We start from the raw sequence: 18696 nt of genomic DNA on the forward strand, positions 1-18696 counted from the left end.
TTAACTATTGTATTTGAGTTTTCTAATTAATATTTCCTCCGTTTTTTAATAAGTGATATAGAGGGAAAGTGGGGGAATACCAAGGAGTTTAGAGAGACAAAGTTGGGACCATTTATACAACCAATGAAATTTGAGTATTGGATAAAGTGGGTTGGTGGAACAATTAAATGATGGCAAAGATATAATAAAAGAGAAGTATGTTTTACTACTTTGAGCTATGTGTCACTTATTATGACATTTCCCTAAAAGGAAAGCGTGTCACTCATTATAAAACGGAGGAGTATATTAGAGCCTAGAGGTAGATCATTCATCATATACGCGGATGTACTATGTGTATGGTATATCAAGACTAATTTTTGTTCATGGTTCATTTGTTCATTTGAAACTCTTCTTTTCTACTACATTTTTGCTCAATTGGATGATTTCAAATGAGTAATAAGCAAAAAAAAATAATTAACTTTGGGTGTATATGCTCACGATACACTGAGGGTATGATAATAATTTTGTATCAAAGGTTTACTTTATAATTGTTGACTACTTATAAATATTAGGGTTACCTAAATCTCTTGTTACGGTTTGTTATAATTTTTCAAATGTGTAGATGATGCACACATCCATATGTAGAGGACCGGGGCACGAAACAAAACGCAGCCTGAAGGAATATGTCCTTAGACATCCCGACAATTACTAAATATTAATAGGAATAATATTATGAAGATAATAAAGTTAATTATTTTAGTAATCGTATTTTTTTGCTAGAGAATAAATATAATTAATAGGACAATATCGATTGGGCCTATAACTAAAATAGATTAATCCTATGAGGTCACACATTGTAGCACAAGTTAGACAGAGCATTCCAAATCCATTTAGGATTAGGAATGGGTCGATCCAAATGGCAATAGGAAGAGAATTAGTTCTCGTAACTATCCTATGACTCTTCTATTATATATAGTGTTGTAGCCTAAAAATCAACGGCTATAGACGTGACACATGGCCTCATCACAGCCTTACAGTGGCACTCTTTTTGCTGTTGTAAAGTACATGGACCAGAAGTTCATCGCAGGATGGGGCGCCGCCCAATATCCAAGGCCGCTACAGGAAATTTGGCCGGCTTCTCCCTCGAAGAGGGAACCTCTGGATATTATTGATTGTCCAGAAAAACAACAGATTGATTCTCGGACGAATATCGTGGGATTGAAGAAGGTCGACCATATTGATTTTTGGTCCTTTTTCGTTTTAAAGAGAGGTTCGTCCAATCAAATTGTTTCTTGGACGTCTTCCGTTTTAAACAGAGGTTCGTCCCTCAAATTGTTTCTTGGACGCCTTCCGTTTTAAGGAGAGGATCGTCCACAAAATTGTTTCTTGGACGCCTTCCATTTTAAGAAGAGGTTCGTCCACAAAAAAAAAGAGAAAAATAATATATATATATATATATATATATATATATATATATATATATACTAAGCACAATACCAAGTTGTCCGTCTTCTTTTCAGAATCGGACTTGATGTACTCCTTCCATAGATTATATGTGAACTTGGACATACTAACGTTTCCCGTCCAAGATTTCTTCAAGGCAGCTCTAGCCGAATCGGCATGAAAAGAAAGGACATGGTTAGGCAGCTATAGTCATTGGACGAGGGCATTTACTTGGAAAAAAGAGTGGTATACCTCTATCCTCGGCCTGCGGCGACCAAGAAGTTATCATGGTAAAACATCTCTTTAAAAGGAATCCAGTTGGACGGACCCTTAAAAGAGGAATTGTTTATAGAATACTCCGATACTCTAATGTATTCAATCATCTCCTCAGCTGAATCGTTCTCCTGCTCGAAGTAAGACGTCGTTCGGCCAGTATTGGTAGTCGCCTGGCTAAAATATCGATACCGTCTGGCCACAACTTCGTTAGGCGCTTGGACGAACAAGGATTCTTCCTCTCAGGCATGGATCTTAGATGTTTTGTCCCAAGATGTCAAGAAGCCCTGGCGGTTGCATACACTAAACCAGGCTCCGTCCACGGTTTTAGGAACCTTAGATACGTAGTGTATTTGGGAGAAGGCAGCCAATGAAGGGGCGACGCCTTTCAGCTCGCAAACGGCCAAGAACATCAAGATGTTTTGCCAGGAATTTGGGGCAAGCTGGTTGTGGCCGATGCTGTAATATTGAAGAAGGCGACTTATAAAAGGATGCAAGGGAAATCGTAACCCTGCATCCAATGCCAGCCGGTAGACAGCGAAATGGCAGGGAGGAGCACTAAGTATAGTGTCTTCCCGGCCAGGAAGAACAAAGCGGTACCCCGACATAGGCATAGCAGCGGAAAAGTGTTTAAGGTCTGGGCCTACTCGTCCGAGCCAACTATTGTCGGCCAGGATGAACCTAGGGTATGACAGAGGGTCTAGGCGGCGTCTAATTTCAGAAGATGTAGTGGACGGTTCCTCCGAGTCACAAGATGAGTTAGAGGAGACCTCCACTTCATTGCCTCGTCCGTCGCCATATCTTGTCCGGACGGGCTGGGTATTGAAGGCTTTTCGATGATACTTTCCTCCTGGACGTTTTCCGGAGAAGTATTTTGGTTCGCTGGCCGGGCGCTTTGAACTTCATGTTCCTCGTCAGCTGGAATTCGGCCGGTTAATACCTCCATTTCTGAGCTGGAGGCCGGAAGGTTCACCCCTCGTCTAATGCGAGTTGTTTGCTTGACGCGCGCCAGATTCACCCAGACTGGGTCGTCTGACTTTGCCGTCCATGTCCAAAATTAATAAAATACATGGCCGGCCAAGATAGTCCCAAGTGTAGAATGTGCCGAAGAAGAAAGGCTCTTTGTTCTAGGGTCAAGACCACCTTGAGCGGCCGGGAATATTTGATGAAGAAGACGAATCTATTTTTTCTTAAAAAGTGTGAAAGAAAAGTGCAAAATAAGAATTAAACAGGGGAAAGGGATACCTGTTGAATTACTCGGACGGATGGAGAGAACGAACTAAACGTAACCTTGGACGAATTAAGGAAACTTAGTAAAATCTTGGACGAATGCTCTTTCTCTATCAAAAGTTCAGTAAAAATGGGGCAGAGTCTCTCTCTCTAGAAATTCTCTAAAGGATGTAAAAGTGATTTCAGAAACGACAAAGGGGCATATTTATAGAGAGGTAAAAATGACCTCCCCCTCCGGTAATATGATCGTTGCAGGCCAAAGGCCTCTTGAGGGTTGACTTGTTGAGACCGGCTAGATGGCACCCTTCCTATTTTGAAAAAGAGTGGGGCAGTTCCCATCGGTTAAAAGAGAATTCCAACTGTCTTGGCGCTTAAGCGATAAAAATCCTCTTTCAAGGGGCAAATGTTGTAGCCTAAAAATCAACGCTTATAGACGTGACACATGGCCTCATCACAACCTTACAGGTGGCACTCTTTTTGCTGTTGTAAAGTAATGGACCAGAAATTTATAGGGGGTAAAGTACATTTTTCTGAATAAAGAAAGGTATACTAAGCCTTCTCATGGCCCAATCTGTACTTAGGCCCAGTAAACACAAAAAACACCTTTATAAAGGGTGATGTGTACTCTCCAATCAGTGATTGTCACGTGTCATAGCATTATTGCTTAGCCAATCAGGTGCTCCCAAATTAGGGTGACATCAAGGTACAACAGTCATTTCAGACACTATAAATAGTCCTTGAAATCAGGGAAAAGGTACGTTTTACGGAGCATAGTACTGTTATTTTGCCATAAATACTCTCTCTCTCTCTACTTTCTCTCTCTAAAAGTTCATTTTCTACTCCTGATACCTGACTTAAGCTTCGGAGGGGAAATACCACCCAAACCTCCAGAGTGGGTCCCTTTTTGCAGGTCTGAAGGCGGAGCTAGGGTTCAGGATTTGAGCTCTGACATTGGTGCACAAGTCTCCTATTGTTCAACCTACTGTTGGGGATAGTCACTAGTAGAATAAATGCTTATTCATGCGGTCACTAAGTGGCCTATTGCAGCGGTTTTGACCGCGCAACAATTAATGGAGCAGCAATAGGTAAATAATATATTGCTACGGTTTCTAGTGTAAACCGCAGCAATATAATCATTTTATACCAGAAAAATCTAGTATATTGCTGCAGTTTCTAGCCAAAACCGCAGCAATATGTCCCTGTACAGGTAATTTTTTTTTTTTTTTTTTTTGCATTTGTCAATTAAATTTGAAATATTAAAACCAAACAATTAACCCATTCATTTTCCATTAAATTCGCAGGCAAACTGAAGATAAAATAACATGAATCTCATTAATATATTAATATATAAAGATGAAAAATTTAATTACATGAATATTACAAAATAATAAAATGTAAAATGAAAAAACAATCTAAAAAACTATCTAAAATGAAAAATATAAAAGCAAAAAAAAAAGATCTACAAGCTAAAAAACAACAAACAGATCTAAAAAGTAACCGGAAATAAATGAAAAAAAAAATGAAAAGACAAAATCGAATATCTACCCCCAAAAAAATGATCGCATGTGGAATTTGGCGATCGAATATATACGAAAAACGAAAAAAACGATCGAATATCTACAAAGAAACGAAAAAAAGGATGTACAAGGAAAAACAAACACAACCAGATCTAAAAAGTAATTGAAAAAAAATGAAAAAAAGGAAAAAAAAAGATCGAATATCTAAATGAAAAAAAACGATCGAATGTGGAATTTGGCGATCGAATATCTACAAAAACTAAAATCACGATCGAAAAATAAACGATCGAAACAAACAGATCGAATATCTAAAAAAAACGATCGAAAATATTCCAAAAAAACGAACGGCTTGAAGGTTGAATCAGGCGATTGAAGACGAACGGTGTGAAGGGTTGAATCTGGCGATTGAAGACGAATGGCATGAAGGATTGAATCTGGCGAACAGCCAACACGCGTAAAGATGGTTGAAGACGAACGGTGGTGGTTGATAAGAGGCAGATAGGAGGAGAGAGAGGGGACCGGTCTGAAACTGATGATGAGGAAAAGAGAAGGAGAGAGAGAAAGGGGAACCGTCGTGAGAGACGAAAGGAGGAGAGAGAGAGAGAGAGAGAGAGAGAGAGAAGAGAGGAGAGAGAAAACTTAAGAGGCGTTACATGAGGAGAGCGATAGAAGTGCTTAAAACCCTAAAATTATTTTATTATTACTTTTAAAAACCTATTGCTGCGGTTTTTTGTAGGAACCGCAGCAATATGTTCAAATTATAATTTTTTATTTATTTAAATATATTGTTGCGGTTCTTACCGAAAACCGCAGCAATATTTGGTCAAATAGTCAAAAAAATTCGTCTAAACCATATTGCTGCGTTTTTTTTTGTAGAAACCGCAGCAATATGGTTATTTTATATTTTTTTCTTTTTTTTTACGATATATATTGCTGCGTATGGGTAAAACCGCAGCAATAAACAATTATTCTACTAGTGAGTAGTATTATTTACGAGTCTAGCACTATGTAACATATAATATATTATAATAGGGTTTAGGGGATCGATTCAATTAATCAGTTTCTTTTTGCAAGAGAGAGAAAGTGAAACCCTAAAACTATTCCGTCTAATAGTCCAGAGCGTATACCATCAAAAGCAAGAGAATTTATACTCTTCCGTTCTAGCAAACATTGGTGTTCAACTGGTGCTCGTGGAATGATTAGAGGAGCAACGCTTGGGGGTCTCAAATCTTCAAAGCTCGCATACAATAGGAAAATCACGCTACAAAGGTTTGATATTTAATCCATATTGAATGATTCATGTGTTTGATTATTTTTGCAATTCCATGATAGATGTTAGGAAATTGTTTCTTGAAATTCCGCTATATGCATCTAAATATTCCTACAGTGGTATCAGTTTTGCCTAATTCATAATATTCATATGATCATGTTTGTATGCAAAGTTATTATTTTTATTCAATTAAGGGGGATTTATTTATGGCTTGAATTTGCATAACCAATATTTGATATTAATTGATACATACTGATTAAGAATTCAAGAGCATTCGAACAAGTAAGTAAGAACAAAGAAAGAGAACATAAGATGTTTGTAACAAACCGATTCAATTAGATTGAACAACCACCACTTTCACTAACCCAAATACCACCAATCAAAGACTAAGCTATAACAATAAGCTTCTAGCTTGAGTCTACTTTGTGATTCAATCACTAAATCAACGTTTAAGTGAAAGAACTAAGCAAAGATTTGATAAAGGTCTAAACTGACCCGGTAGAACACTTAGCACACAGCTGAGTATTTTGAGCATAAAACTCTCAATTTTCATTCAAATGATCTAATTCCAAAAAGAGTACAAAGCTAACATATTTGTTTACATTGTGTCCAAAAATCAGCTGATTTGGACCACAAGAGCTACGCCAACTAAGCTAATAAAAAACATGAAACAAATATTACAACCATTCCAGCACACCTCCTACAAACTAGCTTAGCCACCCTATTGGAAGTACAAAACAGAAGAACTACCAATGGAATACTAAAGTAAACATATTAAACTATAACTCCTCAAAAGCTTGTACCATTTGCAGCACAAATCATTGCTGCCCAAAGCTTCAAAGAGAGCATGCTGGGACGCTGGAGCTGGGCAGAAGGCATTCCTTGCCTTGAAGTCTTCTTCTTTCATTGGATATGGCCTCCCTTGCCCATGTGATCTTCATATGGGTTCATACACTTCCCAAGGACTTCAATTCAGCTGGAGGTGGCAACCAAAAGCAGCAAAAACATCTCCTAAAACTAGCTTAAAGAACCGGATTACAAGAGCTTAAACTAGCTTAGCTCCTAAAGCATGATTAACATAACTTAAGCATGTATTTAGGCTACTAATCACTTACTAAACTTGATTACCAATACATAATGATGATTAAGGTGTCATTAGTATTAGCTAATCTTGCTTAAGTAGAGATTAACATAGGATTAGCCTAATCAAGTTGCTTAAGTAAGGTTTTAGAATAAACCGAGCTAGTTAGGCTTAGAAATTGAACCTCCTTTACCATGTTCTCCTTTTGATCATGTAGAAGAAGACCTTAGTTGCTTAAGCTAGATGCTCCTGCATCTTTAATTAATTGGAAATTGTAAATAATCGATTTATTTGTGATTTATGCTCAAAATAATTTATAAAGGTCCGAAATTTTTATTATTTATAATTTTCGGATTTAAAATATATAATTTATTAGATTTAAAATTATTTTACGTTTAATTTGATTAATCATTGAAATAATTTGTTAAAAATTAAAGATTTCATTTTTGAATTGTTAAAGAAATCTAATGTTCATCACCAACATATATATTGAATAATATGATAGCTTAAAATATTTTTCGGAATTTTCCCACTATTTTTCGGAGTATTTATCATATTATTTGTGATTTTTTGTTAAATTTTATGTTTATTTTGATTATTCATAGAATTTAAGGATAAAAATTAAAATATTTGATTTTATATGTGAAGTTAATTCAGAAGATCACCCTAAAAAGTATTTTCAAATTTTTCAAATTTTAATTGTTAATTTTCTAAATTTTTTTGATATAATTTTGATTTTTGCTCTTACCTTGAATTCTTGTTAGATTTAGTTTTTAATGGAGATATTCATTAAAATCTAATCTCAACAAACCTAATAATTTATTTAAGATTATGATTGATTCAAAAATTTTGCCATAATTTTTGGATTACTAAAACTCAATTAAATCCTAAATCTTTAAATAAATGGTTGGTTAAAGATTAATTGGAATTTTGGTAAATTGTTACAAAATTCAAAAGGGTTGCCTACCATGGCTGGGTGGTACCAATAGCATTGGTGGAGCCACGGTGGAGCGCGATTTTGGGTCGGCAAGAATAGGGGTTAAGTCGACGGCGTAGAGTGGTGGGGAAGAATGGGGACGCGCGTGCGACGGATGCTAGGCTGGTTCCGCTAGCGGTTTGTTCTGCTAGTGAGGGACTCGACGGTTATGACAGGCGAAGCTATGTGGAGGTGCGATGTGCGTGGGTTTTGGCCAGCGGTCTAGTTTCGACAGCGGGTTGGTGTCCTAGTGCTGGCATGGCAGGCGGTGGTGGGCTTGGTGTCTACTGTTGGGCTTCCATGCTTGTCATCATTTACAGGCAGTAACTGACTGTAGTTTTAATAAAACAAGAAAAAAAATTGGGAATCCAGTTTTTAATGTTGAGCATAAATCCATAATTTCCTCTATTTTGCAAATTTGTGAATATTAAAGATTATGGTCATATTTAAATAAGTAATTGAATTAAAATAATAAAGTTTCCTAAATAATTTCTATCTTAAATTTGTTAAGTTTTATGATTATTATGAAATGTTTTATTTGCTTATTAATTGTTAATAAGTAAATAGTTTGTGTTTATTTTATTTTGATATTATAAATGTGTGGATGTTGAATATAATATGTACGATATTATACATTGCATGTGATGACTAGTATGGCCCAAATTAGGATAGTAAATACGATATGTGAATAATTATATTTGAATGTAAATTAGATACGATATGCGAATCGTTTGTATTTTTGTAACTTTAAATTTTAGATATTTATTTAATTCAAATTATGTAATCAAGCGTGAGGATCCAAGGAGTTTCAAGGATGGTGATCCATGGAGATTCAAGAGAAGATTTATCGAAGATTAGTTTTCCTCCTAAGTTTAAGGGGCATAGTAGATCATTTTAATTATTACTTCTATTAATTTCTTGCATTTATTTTGTTTTCACTGTTTAAGTTTGCTCGTTCTTCATCTGCTCGCCAGCGTCATCAAAGAGTCGGCGCTTCGTTCTTCATCTGCTCGCCGGCGTTTGCTTTTCTTCTCGCAAATCGTCGTCGCCCAGAAGACCTCACAAGTCGTCGTCGCTCAGTGCGAAGCCTCGCCGTCGCTCAGTCCGAAACCTCGTCGTCGCTCACAATTCGAGATCTCGCCATTGCTTTCTTTAGATCTGATTTTTTTTCCTTTTTCTAAGTTTTTTTCATTTTTATTTAGATCTTATGTTTAGATCTCTTTTCCCTTTTTTTGTTTTCGATAAATTATGTTAAGTGCAGAGTTATTGATAAATTAGTTTAATTTTGGCTTTTGATGCTGATTTCATTTTTTAGATCTAGTTTGGTTATTGATGTTAATTTCATTTTTTAGATCTGGTTTGATTATAGTTTGGTTTCATTTTTTAAGATCTGGTTATTGATGTTAAATTATGTTCGACATTGTGGAGTTGCGAATTGAAATCGCAGTTGCGAATTGAAATCTGGGTACCAACGACGATTTTCGTTTTTTTCTTCTATTTTTTAATTTTTTTTAAGAATAATTTTTTTTTTACCTGTCTAGTGCATATTGTTGCGGGTCCTACCATATAAACCGCAGCAAGGTTACCTTTTTGTTTTTTAATTTATAATATTGCTGCGGTTTTGGGCCAAAAACCGCAGCAATATTACATGTTAAACAGGTAAAAAATTATAATATTGCTGCGGTTTGACCTAAGAACCGCAGCAATATTTGAAGATATTGCTGTGGTTTAAAACCGCAGCAATATTATTAATACCTATTGCTGCCCCTTTAATTGCTGCGCGCCCAAAACCGCAGCAATAGGGCACTTTTTAACCGCAGCAAATAGCAATTATTCTACTAGTGTTAGGTCCCCAAAAGTAATATTGAGTTATAATTGCTTTTCCAAACAACACCTATAAAGCCTTAGATAATGAGTGATAGGTTCTGCCAAAGTGGGGTCTTACTCATAATTTCGGGGATAGTAGGGTAGTTTTTTGAAACTTACATGTTAATGTTTGGTTTAACTCAAGAAAATCATCAAAAGACAAAGTTTTGGGTTTTGAAGCTAAGAGATAAGAGTAAACAAGGAGTTGTTAACCTGTCTATCAAGAATTATAATTAGTAAAGTGTTTACTTACCTCAACTACTATAAATTGAAGGCAGGGCCAAAGTTCGTTTGATTAAAGTGGGAGAAGATCTTAGTTATTTCTTTATTCAATAGGGGACTTTCATATTGAATAAAAGGGTAGTAATTAATTAAAATTTGTTTAGTTGTTGCTTTCTTGATAAACATTGATTGAATCTTGCTTTATTATTTTGTTGTAGTAATTATGTCTAGTTACAACAACATCAACACCAACAATTCTACTTGTAATTTGTGCTCCATCCTTTCTAAGGACAAATTGAATGTTGAACGTTTCATTGCAAGTGAGAGGGAAATGATAATCGTTCTTAGAACTGATAAGTTTAACGACTTTCACATGCAAGGGGAGGAAGCAACAATGAAAGAGATGCATGAAAGGCTAACTCAGACTGAGCAAAACATCCCTAACGAGCCAGGAAAAGAATATGAGGATGTTCTCGTGGTTAGTAAAGGGAAATCGCTTAATAGGATTGGGACTGCTATTAAGAAGGACAAAAGGAAACAAGTTGCCAAGTATGAAGCTTCTGAAAAGCAAAAGACTAGACCAAAACCAAAAGTTGTTGATGAGCACTATTGTTACACCTGCAACAAGGTTGGTCATTGGAAAAGTAGTCGTCGCAAGTATCTGAAGGATCAAAATAAGGGAGTTTCTAGTTCAGATATGTATGTTATAGAAGTTAACTTAGCAACTTCTGCTTCTTGGGTATTTGATACCGCTTGTGGTTCACACATTATTTGTAATATGCAAGGCCTCAAAAGAAGTAGAATATTGGGAAAGGGAAAATTAGATCTTCGCGTTGGCAATGGAGCACGAGTTCTAGCTATATTGGCACTGTGGGTATATAGTCTACTTTTACCTTCAGGATTAATTGGTTTTAGAACTTAATAATTGTTATCATGTTCCTGCTATCACAAAGAACATTATTTCGATTCCTATTTTGGATTCTGAAGGTTGTTCATTCACAATAAAGAAAAATTGTTGTATTGCGTATTTGAATGATATGTTCTATGTATCCGCTAAGTTATCAAATGGCTTATATGTGCTAGACTTAGAAACCCACATCTATAACATAATCGACAATGCCATAGGTATGTAGGGTTTGAATCATTTGCTTTATGTTTCTAGCAGCACATAAGCTCAAAGCGCATTGAGAAGCTCATAAAGATGGAATTCTCAAATCATTTGATTTCGAATCATTTGATACTTGTGAGTTTTGCTTGATGGGAGAAATGACAAAGTCTTCTTTCACAGGTTCAAGTGAAAGGGCCAATGACATTTTAGCCCTCATACATACGGATGTGTGTGGACCTATGATTAATTTGGCTAGGGGAGGGTACATTACTTCATTACTTTTACTGATGATGTAAGCATATTTGGATTTGTTTACCTCATGCGACATAAGTCAGAATCCTTTGAAAGTTTTAAGGAATTCCAGAATGAAGTACAAAACCAACTTGTGAAGAAAATTAAGGCAATGCGATCCGATCGTGGTGGTGAATATTATCTCAAGAATTTGGTGATCATTTGAAGGATTATGAAATACTTCCACAATAGACTCCACTAGGTACACCACAGTTTAATGGCGTTTCCGAAAGAAGGAATCGAACTCTACTTGATATGGTTCGATCCATGATGAGTCTTGTTGATCATCCTATTTCATTTTGGGGATTTGCGCATGAAACAATGACATTCACACTTAACAGAGCACCATCCAAAGCAGTTGAAAAGACACCATACGACGTAATGATTAATTTAATTTGTTATTAGAAAGGAGTTAAATGTTTATCTTATAATTTTCTACAAAGTAATAATATGATATGTAACCATACATCGCATGGGTATTAGACTAGAAATAAGGATACTATTTGAGATAGATGAATCAACAAAATGAGATAATTTTTTAGCATTATATGTCAAAAGAGGGATTGTAAATATTCAATATTAGTTGGTTTTACTCCCAATAAATAAATATTAAGTTTGGTCACTTTTTAAGTTTATGGTTTTCTAGAGAGAAAGATGAATGGAAAGAATGAATCCGTTTTTTGGGATGTTGAGAGACAAAGGGAGTGTAACTGTTTTGAAAGGATTAGATAGAGTTATTGAATTGGAGTTTCTATTTTGCCTATATACTTTTGTTTTCACTTTTTCTTATACAAAGGATAGCCATGAAATGTAAATTATATTGGGAACCTATAAAACACACATATACAATACACTATTACGTATTTATATGTTCTAAATTAGTTTAATAAATATTAAAACTTGTGTTGACTTGATTTATTTACAAAAATTCTACCTTCATGTTTTTAGTTCTTCCGAATTGCTTTTTGGAAGAAATTAATGAGTAAGGCTTGACGGTGGGCTATTGGAGCCAGTCGGGATAATTTTTCGGAGGGAAAAGTCAAGTGGGAAGAACGAAATGTTAAACCCAGAAAAGACATTATTAGGAGGAACAAAAACCAACAGCGGAAAAATTATATTTATCATTTTTTTAATCACTCCGATTCATTATATGTAGTATCAAAATTTTACAATAAATGAAAATAAAAATGAGAGTATAGCACTAAATACTAAACAAAGATTGAAATTTGTACACAATAGTAACCTTTTAAGGGTTCACAATATAACATAAAAATAAAAACAGGGTAATGACTAATTTTGGATTGTAAATAGTAACGTAAACTATGATCAATATTCTGATTTGATATTTTGATCAGCATCCTTGTCATAATAAAACTATGGATGATAGGTAAGTTATTCAACTTTACACACAAGACTAAATATCATGGCAAGGGTTCTACATACTCATTGTCAATTTTATAGATGTTGGAAGTGATCCTATATCAAGGTATAGTGGAAAACATATATTTGGCCACCTTAAGGATCATTTAGAAGAACCTAATTATTTTCAAACGGGGCTATTCTTGATTCGACTAATGAGATGGTGAAAATGGTGAATGATCATGGGTTGTCTGAATTACCTGAGAAATTACTATAGTATATTTAAGTTTGAATGCAATTTCCAAAGAAAAGTGCAACTTAAAAGTACATGAAATCTACTCTACTAAATTCCTAAATACTATTTGATGTTTCCGCCTACTGAATCACTATTTAAACTGAAAAAGTGAAGTTTGGTACACCAATGATGCTACTAAGAAAGATTGACGCAACATGTGGTTTGTTTAATAGTATTAGGCTAATAATCAAGTATGTAGGAAATCATCCAAGTTGTGGTCATTTTAGGTAGTAACAAGGAATAAGGTATTTATGACTTGTATGATACTCATTCTGTCAGATGGAACATAATTTCCTATGAGGTTTCAAAAAAGGCAGTTTCCTTTTGCAGTGTTAGAAGTCAAGGACATATCATATCATATGGTGGGTTTTATCTCCCCATACCAGTTCTCGCCGTGGCCAATTTTATGTAGTCATTTCCAGAATCACGAGTAAGTGCTTAATAGTACTAATTTGTTAGAAATCATATGGGATGTCTAATACTACGAGTAATGCAGCATATAAGAAGTCTTCCAAAATATAAGAGTATTATGTATGTGCTAAACAACTTTATAATTAATATAAATGTGCATTTCTATTATACAAGAAAGTTTTTGATCGAGTAGTGTTTCAATGTAATTGATTTATAAATATTCTTATTAAGCTAAAAAGTTATTGTGCATTATGCATAGGTCCAGGACCTAGTTTATTATATGGGGGTGTGTAAGATTGGTAGGAATATAGTTCATGGCACTTCATGCAGCAGATGTCTTAGCTATTGAGGCGAGGGCATGGTAGGATGATGTTGTTTTTGTCTGTTGTATTTGCTTTTTTTTTTTTTTGCTTGACTTTTTGTTGTATGTAGTTGCCAAAAAAGAAAGTTTAATTTTGTTAATTGAAAGTGACCATCGGCTTGTTTCTCATAAGAGCATTTCCAACATTAGAAAACCCTCTAACCGTGATTTGAGAGTAATTTATCCTAGTTCTTGCAAGTTTTCCGATTCTGTTCAAGATTGGCAAATTACACAACTCATCTCATGTCACTAAGGCAGTAGGCATAAATTATTTTTTTGTCCAGCAACATACCGCCTGCAACGTTATGCTGGGTAATATGTGTGCATAGGCTTGGATCACCAAATCTAATACTCATAGTCCCTGTTGCCCTCCGAAACAAAAATATTGATTGTGTGTGCCTTCATTAGTCACTATGTAATACTGTGCAATCACATCAATTACAGTTCAGTTCACTATTGAAAAATCTCATTCAACTTCTAAACAAAAACAGAAGCTTCATGAAAAAAAAGATGAAAAGTTACTACAGAAAGCCTGTACAGTGTATTCACATCAAAACTGTTTACACTTTCACAAATGAAAACACTCGTTCAAGTTCTAAACCAAAACAAAAGCTTCATTAACATAACATATGAAAAGTACCTAAGTCAGCATGTACAATGTATTCAATCCTCATCCATGTCAAGTACACAGAGCTGTTCATCAGTCCATTCCTGAATTGCAGTTCTAGATATCAGTGCCAACCTTTGCTTCTTTACTCCATTTGCTCCTCTAGAATCTTGACCATCGTCTTTGGTCTCTGTCTGCTGTGTCAACTTTACACCACCATTTAATTCAAACACGTCTCTCTTAGCCAGGTTCTCAGCCATGCCTGGTGCATAACCAATGCCCCTGAGCTGTTGTTGCTTGTCGAAATCATCTGCACTACATATGTGAAGATCATCAGCATTCTTAGGCATCCTTGAGCTTGTGCCAGCTGGCGCATGCACAGTAGTCTCAACTTTCTCAGTTGCACTCATGCTACAGTTATTTGCCCGCAGCAGCCTTTCAACTTGAACAGCATTTGCCTGCCAGTTTCGGTCACCCAGGTTCTCAATATTGCCAGGGGCAGAGCTATGTTCTCTCATCTTCCTATGCTTGGCATTAGTATCAAGGTCCTGAAGGTTCCTAAATATCCCTTCCAATGAGCCAGGACCTGGTTGTCTGGTTCCAACTGAGTTGCATTCTTGCTGTTTGTTGTAGCGACCATAAGCACTATAGCCAGAATCAACTAGATCAATATGAACGGTATGCTTGGAGTTATTTTCAGCTACACTTTTGATCTGTCTGCCGTTATTGCTGCTGCTGGACTGGGTATAGTTTTCCTGTCCCGTAAGCTCTTGAATTATTTCTTTTCCTTTTGAATTAGAGATTCGACGCACATCTCCAACAACTCTTTCAGTTCTTCCAGATACAGGGGCAAAAGTGTTTTCTGGTGTTACTGATTTTATGCTTGGTACTAATAATAAAAGATTGGTGTTATTGACCAGTAAAGAGGATTGTAGAACCTCAACAAGTAGCAAGTTAAATTGTACTTAATAGGATCAGGTAAGAGATCAGTAGAAGACTGTTTCCAGTTCATTAAAAGTGAATTTGGCATGAGACTTATAGTTTAATGATACTCATGGGTCACATAAGTGTCACAGATGAATCTACAAGCATAATTTGCGTTTTTGTTTATGAAAGCTGACTATTGGAGCATGTTCAAGTATAATTGGTAGCTGACCGTAAAAATGGGAATATTAATTCAACTCCAACATTGGTAATGCATGACAATGTTTCTAATTTTAGTTCTGATGGTACAAAATATGCCCATATATGGATATAATGAGCAAATTCAGTGTTCATAGGGAGAATACTGATGAAATTCCAAAAGGCTCTGCTTCTGCAGCCCACAGTTTTTGGTACATCATTAAACGAGCAAGTATAGGAAGGCATATCAGCTTTGCTACTACTACCTCAAATCAGCATCAGCAGTAAGAGAGTACCAGATATGGACAAAGAAAATGATACACGCAATGAAGCTCTATCTTCTCACATAAGGGTTTTAGATCAATAATTTATTTCTTAAGACAACGCAATATACAAGGTCATAATACTGGAATAGTTTATCCTGATGAGCTACTAAAAATATCCTAGAGCTCTGATGCAGATCTCCTACAGCTCTTTAACTAGTCGTAGATACAAACAGGATATACATAATAAATGCAAAGAAAAAAATTGAAACGCTTCCCAAAGATTGTGCTGCTCGTAAAACACCCAAAGTAGGAGATTTTATTTACGTTAGCATCAAATATATCAGAAAGAGGAGATGATGAATGCTACCTGGAGTACTGTCTAGGTTAGCTTCAGGAAAATTTTGGACTTCACAGTCTACAGAAATTACCTGCAGTGAGAAGTGGGTATTCCTTGAGATATTTGCTGGTACAAGTTAGCAATAGATACCAGTCCAAACGATGCAGCAATTTAGCATAATGTATCATCATTACTCATATAACTGCATAAACAGCATCAGATGAATGCCTAAAAATACGTTAATAACTTCAATTTCAAGTGGCAGATGCTGTATTATCCCAAAGTTCTCAAAGAATATGGTCTTCATGTTTCAAATTATTTCTATCATCTTCTCATTACACCCCTCTAAATTGCACCTTTATGTACCATTGCTTTGCCACTAAAATGCAGTAATACAGAACTCAGACTAAGACACATATACAGCTCTTCACTTATCAGCATCAAATTTCACATCAAAGTTTACAAGTATTCCAATTTCCAAGCTCCTGAAATCAATCACATGAGAGTACCTTTGCAATATTGCTTCTCGTAATATTAAGATAGCAAGATCTGCATGAAGAGGAAAATGCAACAACCTGGAATTGTCCTGCTTCATGTTAGTCCCAAAAAACAGCACATAGTGAATGTTTAGTTGCAATTTAGAGCAAGCCACTAACAAATGAGTACATAGAAAAAGAAATACGAGGAACTGATAATTCACCAACCACCAATAACATTAAAATCAAACCTTCTTCAGTATCAAAACTGAGCCAACAGCAAGCATTTTTCCAAACTCTTCTAAACTGAGAACTTTCCTATGAATACTAGCACTAATAGTACCAGTTGGATCCTACAAGTCAAGTTGCAATCAACCATTAAAAGACAATAGAATGTCAACATTAAATCAGACATACACATGTAGCCTGTAGGAGATGCAAAAACATGAAAATCTTAGGACAAAACATGGTGTGTATACCTTAAGAGTAATCATCACATCACCCAGACCATTTGGTGCACAAGATTTCACAATTGCAACAACCTATAAAGCAAAGAAAGCCATGACAATAACTAGTAAGATAGCTGCGTTGAGAGGACAACTAAGTTAACTGGCTAACTGCTGTAATCAGTTCGAAACGTACCACTCTAATATAGTTTTTTCCATACTACCCAAAAGAACCCATATGATATGTTTGATATGTTTTACTTATTCAACAGAGAAGTGTTTTACTTATTTCAGAATGGAGGAAGTATAACAAACAGTTAGGAATTGAGAACAAATTGGATAAAGAAAACTCACAGGAAACCGCATATATATATATATATATATATATATATATATATATATATATATATATATATATATACTTCTTCCGTTTCTAAATAAGTGCAATATTTGCATAGTGTTTACTATTCACAGTTTAAACTTTAATTAGCTTTGGTGATTTACATTTTAGGAAAAACATAGTCATGTGGGATCTTGTTAGATTCGTTTGAATGTGAACTTTTTTAATATCAACTTTTTATTATTATTACTTATTGATAATTGAAGATATTAATGGTTAAAATAATGCATTGGCAAACGTGAAAACAAAGTGTTGCACTTATTTAGCGGATGAAGTATATATATACTTACATAACCTTTGTGCATCAGGATGAAGGTAACAAGACCACACAAGCAACTAATATCACTCAAACCCTAATTAGGAAAAAAAAAAAGTTTGCAATGCTAACCCAGTAACCCAAATTATAGTTGAAACCTAAAAAACTAGATTTCGCATTGAATGAATCACATACGCCATTTGACCTAATTCTCAATTCTCATACATAGAAAATAAGTTTACAATACCTTGTCGATTCTTTGAGCATTCACACACTTCTTGATTGCACTTACAGGAGTCGTATCAGCCATACCTTAAAAATGAAACCACAATAAAGGAATTTTAAAAGATGAAAAAGCAACTAAATTATGCAGAAATGAAATTACCATGACGGTGAAGAAATTCAAGGGCAAAAACCCAGGGACGTCGGGAAAATTCTTCCCCAGAATCCTCCTCAACTCTGCGAATGTACTCCTGAGTAGAAATCTCTGAGGGTTGATTTGCGTTGTTGTGTCGATGCATAGCGGCTTGGATGGCCGCAGCAGGGCCAGGAATGAGGCGATGGATGGTTGATGGCTGTTGTTGTGGTGGTTGAGAAGTGATGTTAGAGAGGCGAGGTTGGTGGGTGCAATGACGGAGTAACGAGGTTGAAGAAGAGAGGTCTGTGTCGTCTGTGTCTAGCGCTTCCCATGGCTCCTCCACCTCCATGATTTCTACCACACTCTTGGAGTGGAGTCGATTTCCCGCCCTTTTATTGAGTTTCTTTTTTTTTTCTAAAGTAAACACGATTAGGGGGCAGTCTTTGTTTCAAAATGCGTACAACGCGTGATAACAAATCTATCTATATCTATATTCTATATATATATATAAAGCAAAGTCATATTAGCTTACGTGTCAACCTCTTAAACAGTTTGCCAAATGTCGCTTCTAAATTGATCCTCCACTTTCAATCGCCACGTGTATAGTACCATTCATGTCCATATTTGTTGATGTGTCGGTTCCATATAAAAATAGGCGTGTGCCACTCAATCTATATTTTAGGAAATCAATCCCCGCATAATCCTCAATTGCTTTAAATAGGAATGGTATCTTTGGACTCCCTATC

The 18696-nt window shown here is 35.6% G+C and overlaps 2 protein-coding genes across 2 annotated transcripts; one reads left to right on the forward strand and one right to left on the reverse strand.

Annotated features, from left to right (window-relative positions):
- Nucleotides 1-10080: 10080 nt before the first annotated feature.
- Nucleotides 10081-10779, forward strand: LOC104907373 (uncharacterized). The gene has a single exon (XM_010696301.2). The coding sequence runs from the start codon at nucleotides 10081-10083 to the stop codon at nucleotides 10777-10779; it is 699 nt and encodes a 232-aa protein (XP_010694603.2).
- Nucleotides 10780-14183: 3404 nt separating this feature from the next.
- On the reverse strand, nucleotides 14184-18390 carry LOC104907345 (hypothetical protein). The gene is made up of 7 exons (XM_010696260.4): nucleotides 17978-18390; nucleotides 17840-17904; nucleotides 16970-17032; nucleotides 16742-16843; nucleotides 16524-16589; nucleotides 16045-16105; nucleotides 14184-15178 (listed from the first exon to the last, which is right to left on the reverse strand). The coding sequence occupies exons 1-7, from the start codon at nucleotides 18297-18299 to the stop codon at nucleotides 14346-14348; spliced, it is 1512 nt and encodes a 503-aa protein (XP_010694562.2). The 5' UTR covers nucleotides 18300-18390; the 3' UTR covers nucleotides 14184-14345.
- Nucleotides 18391-18696: the final 306 nt, after the last annotated feature.

Source organism: Beta vulgaris, chromosome 4 (assembly GCF_026745355.1).
Source record: "Beta vulgaris subsp. vulgaris cultivar EL10 chromosome 4, EL10.2, whole genome shotgun sequence".
Taxonomy (NCBI): domain Eukaryota; kingdom Viridiplantae; phylum Streptophyta; class Magnoliopsida; order Caryophyllales; family Amaranthaceae; genus Beta; species Beta vulgaris.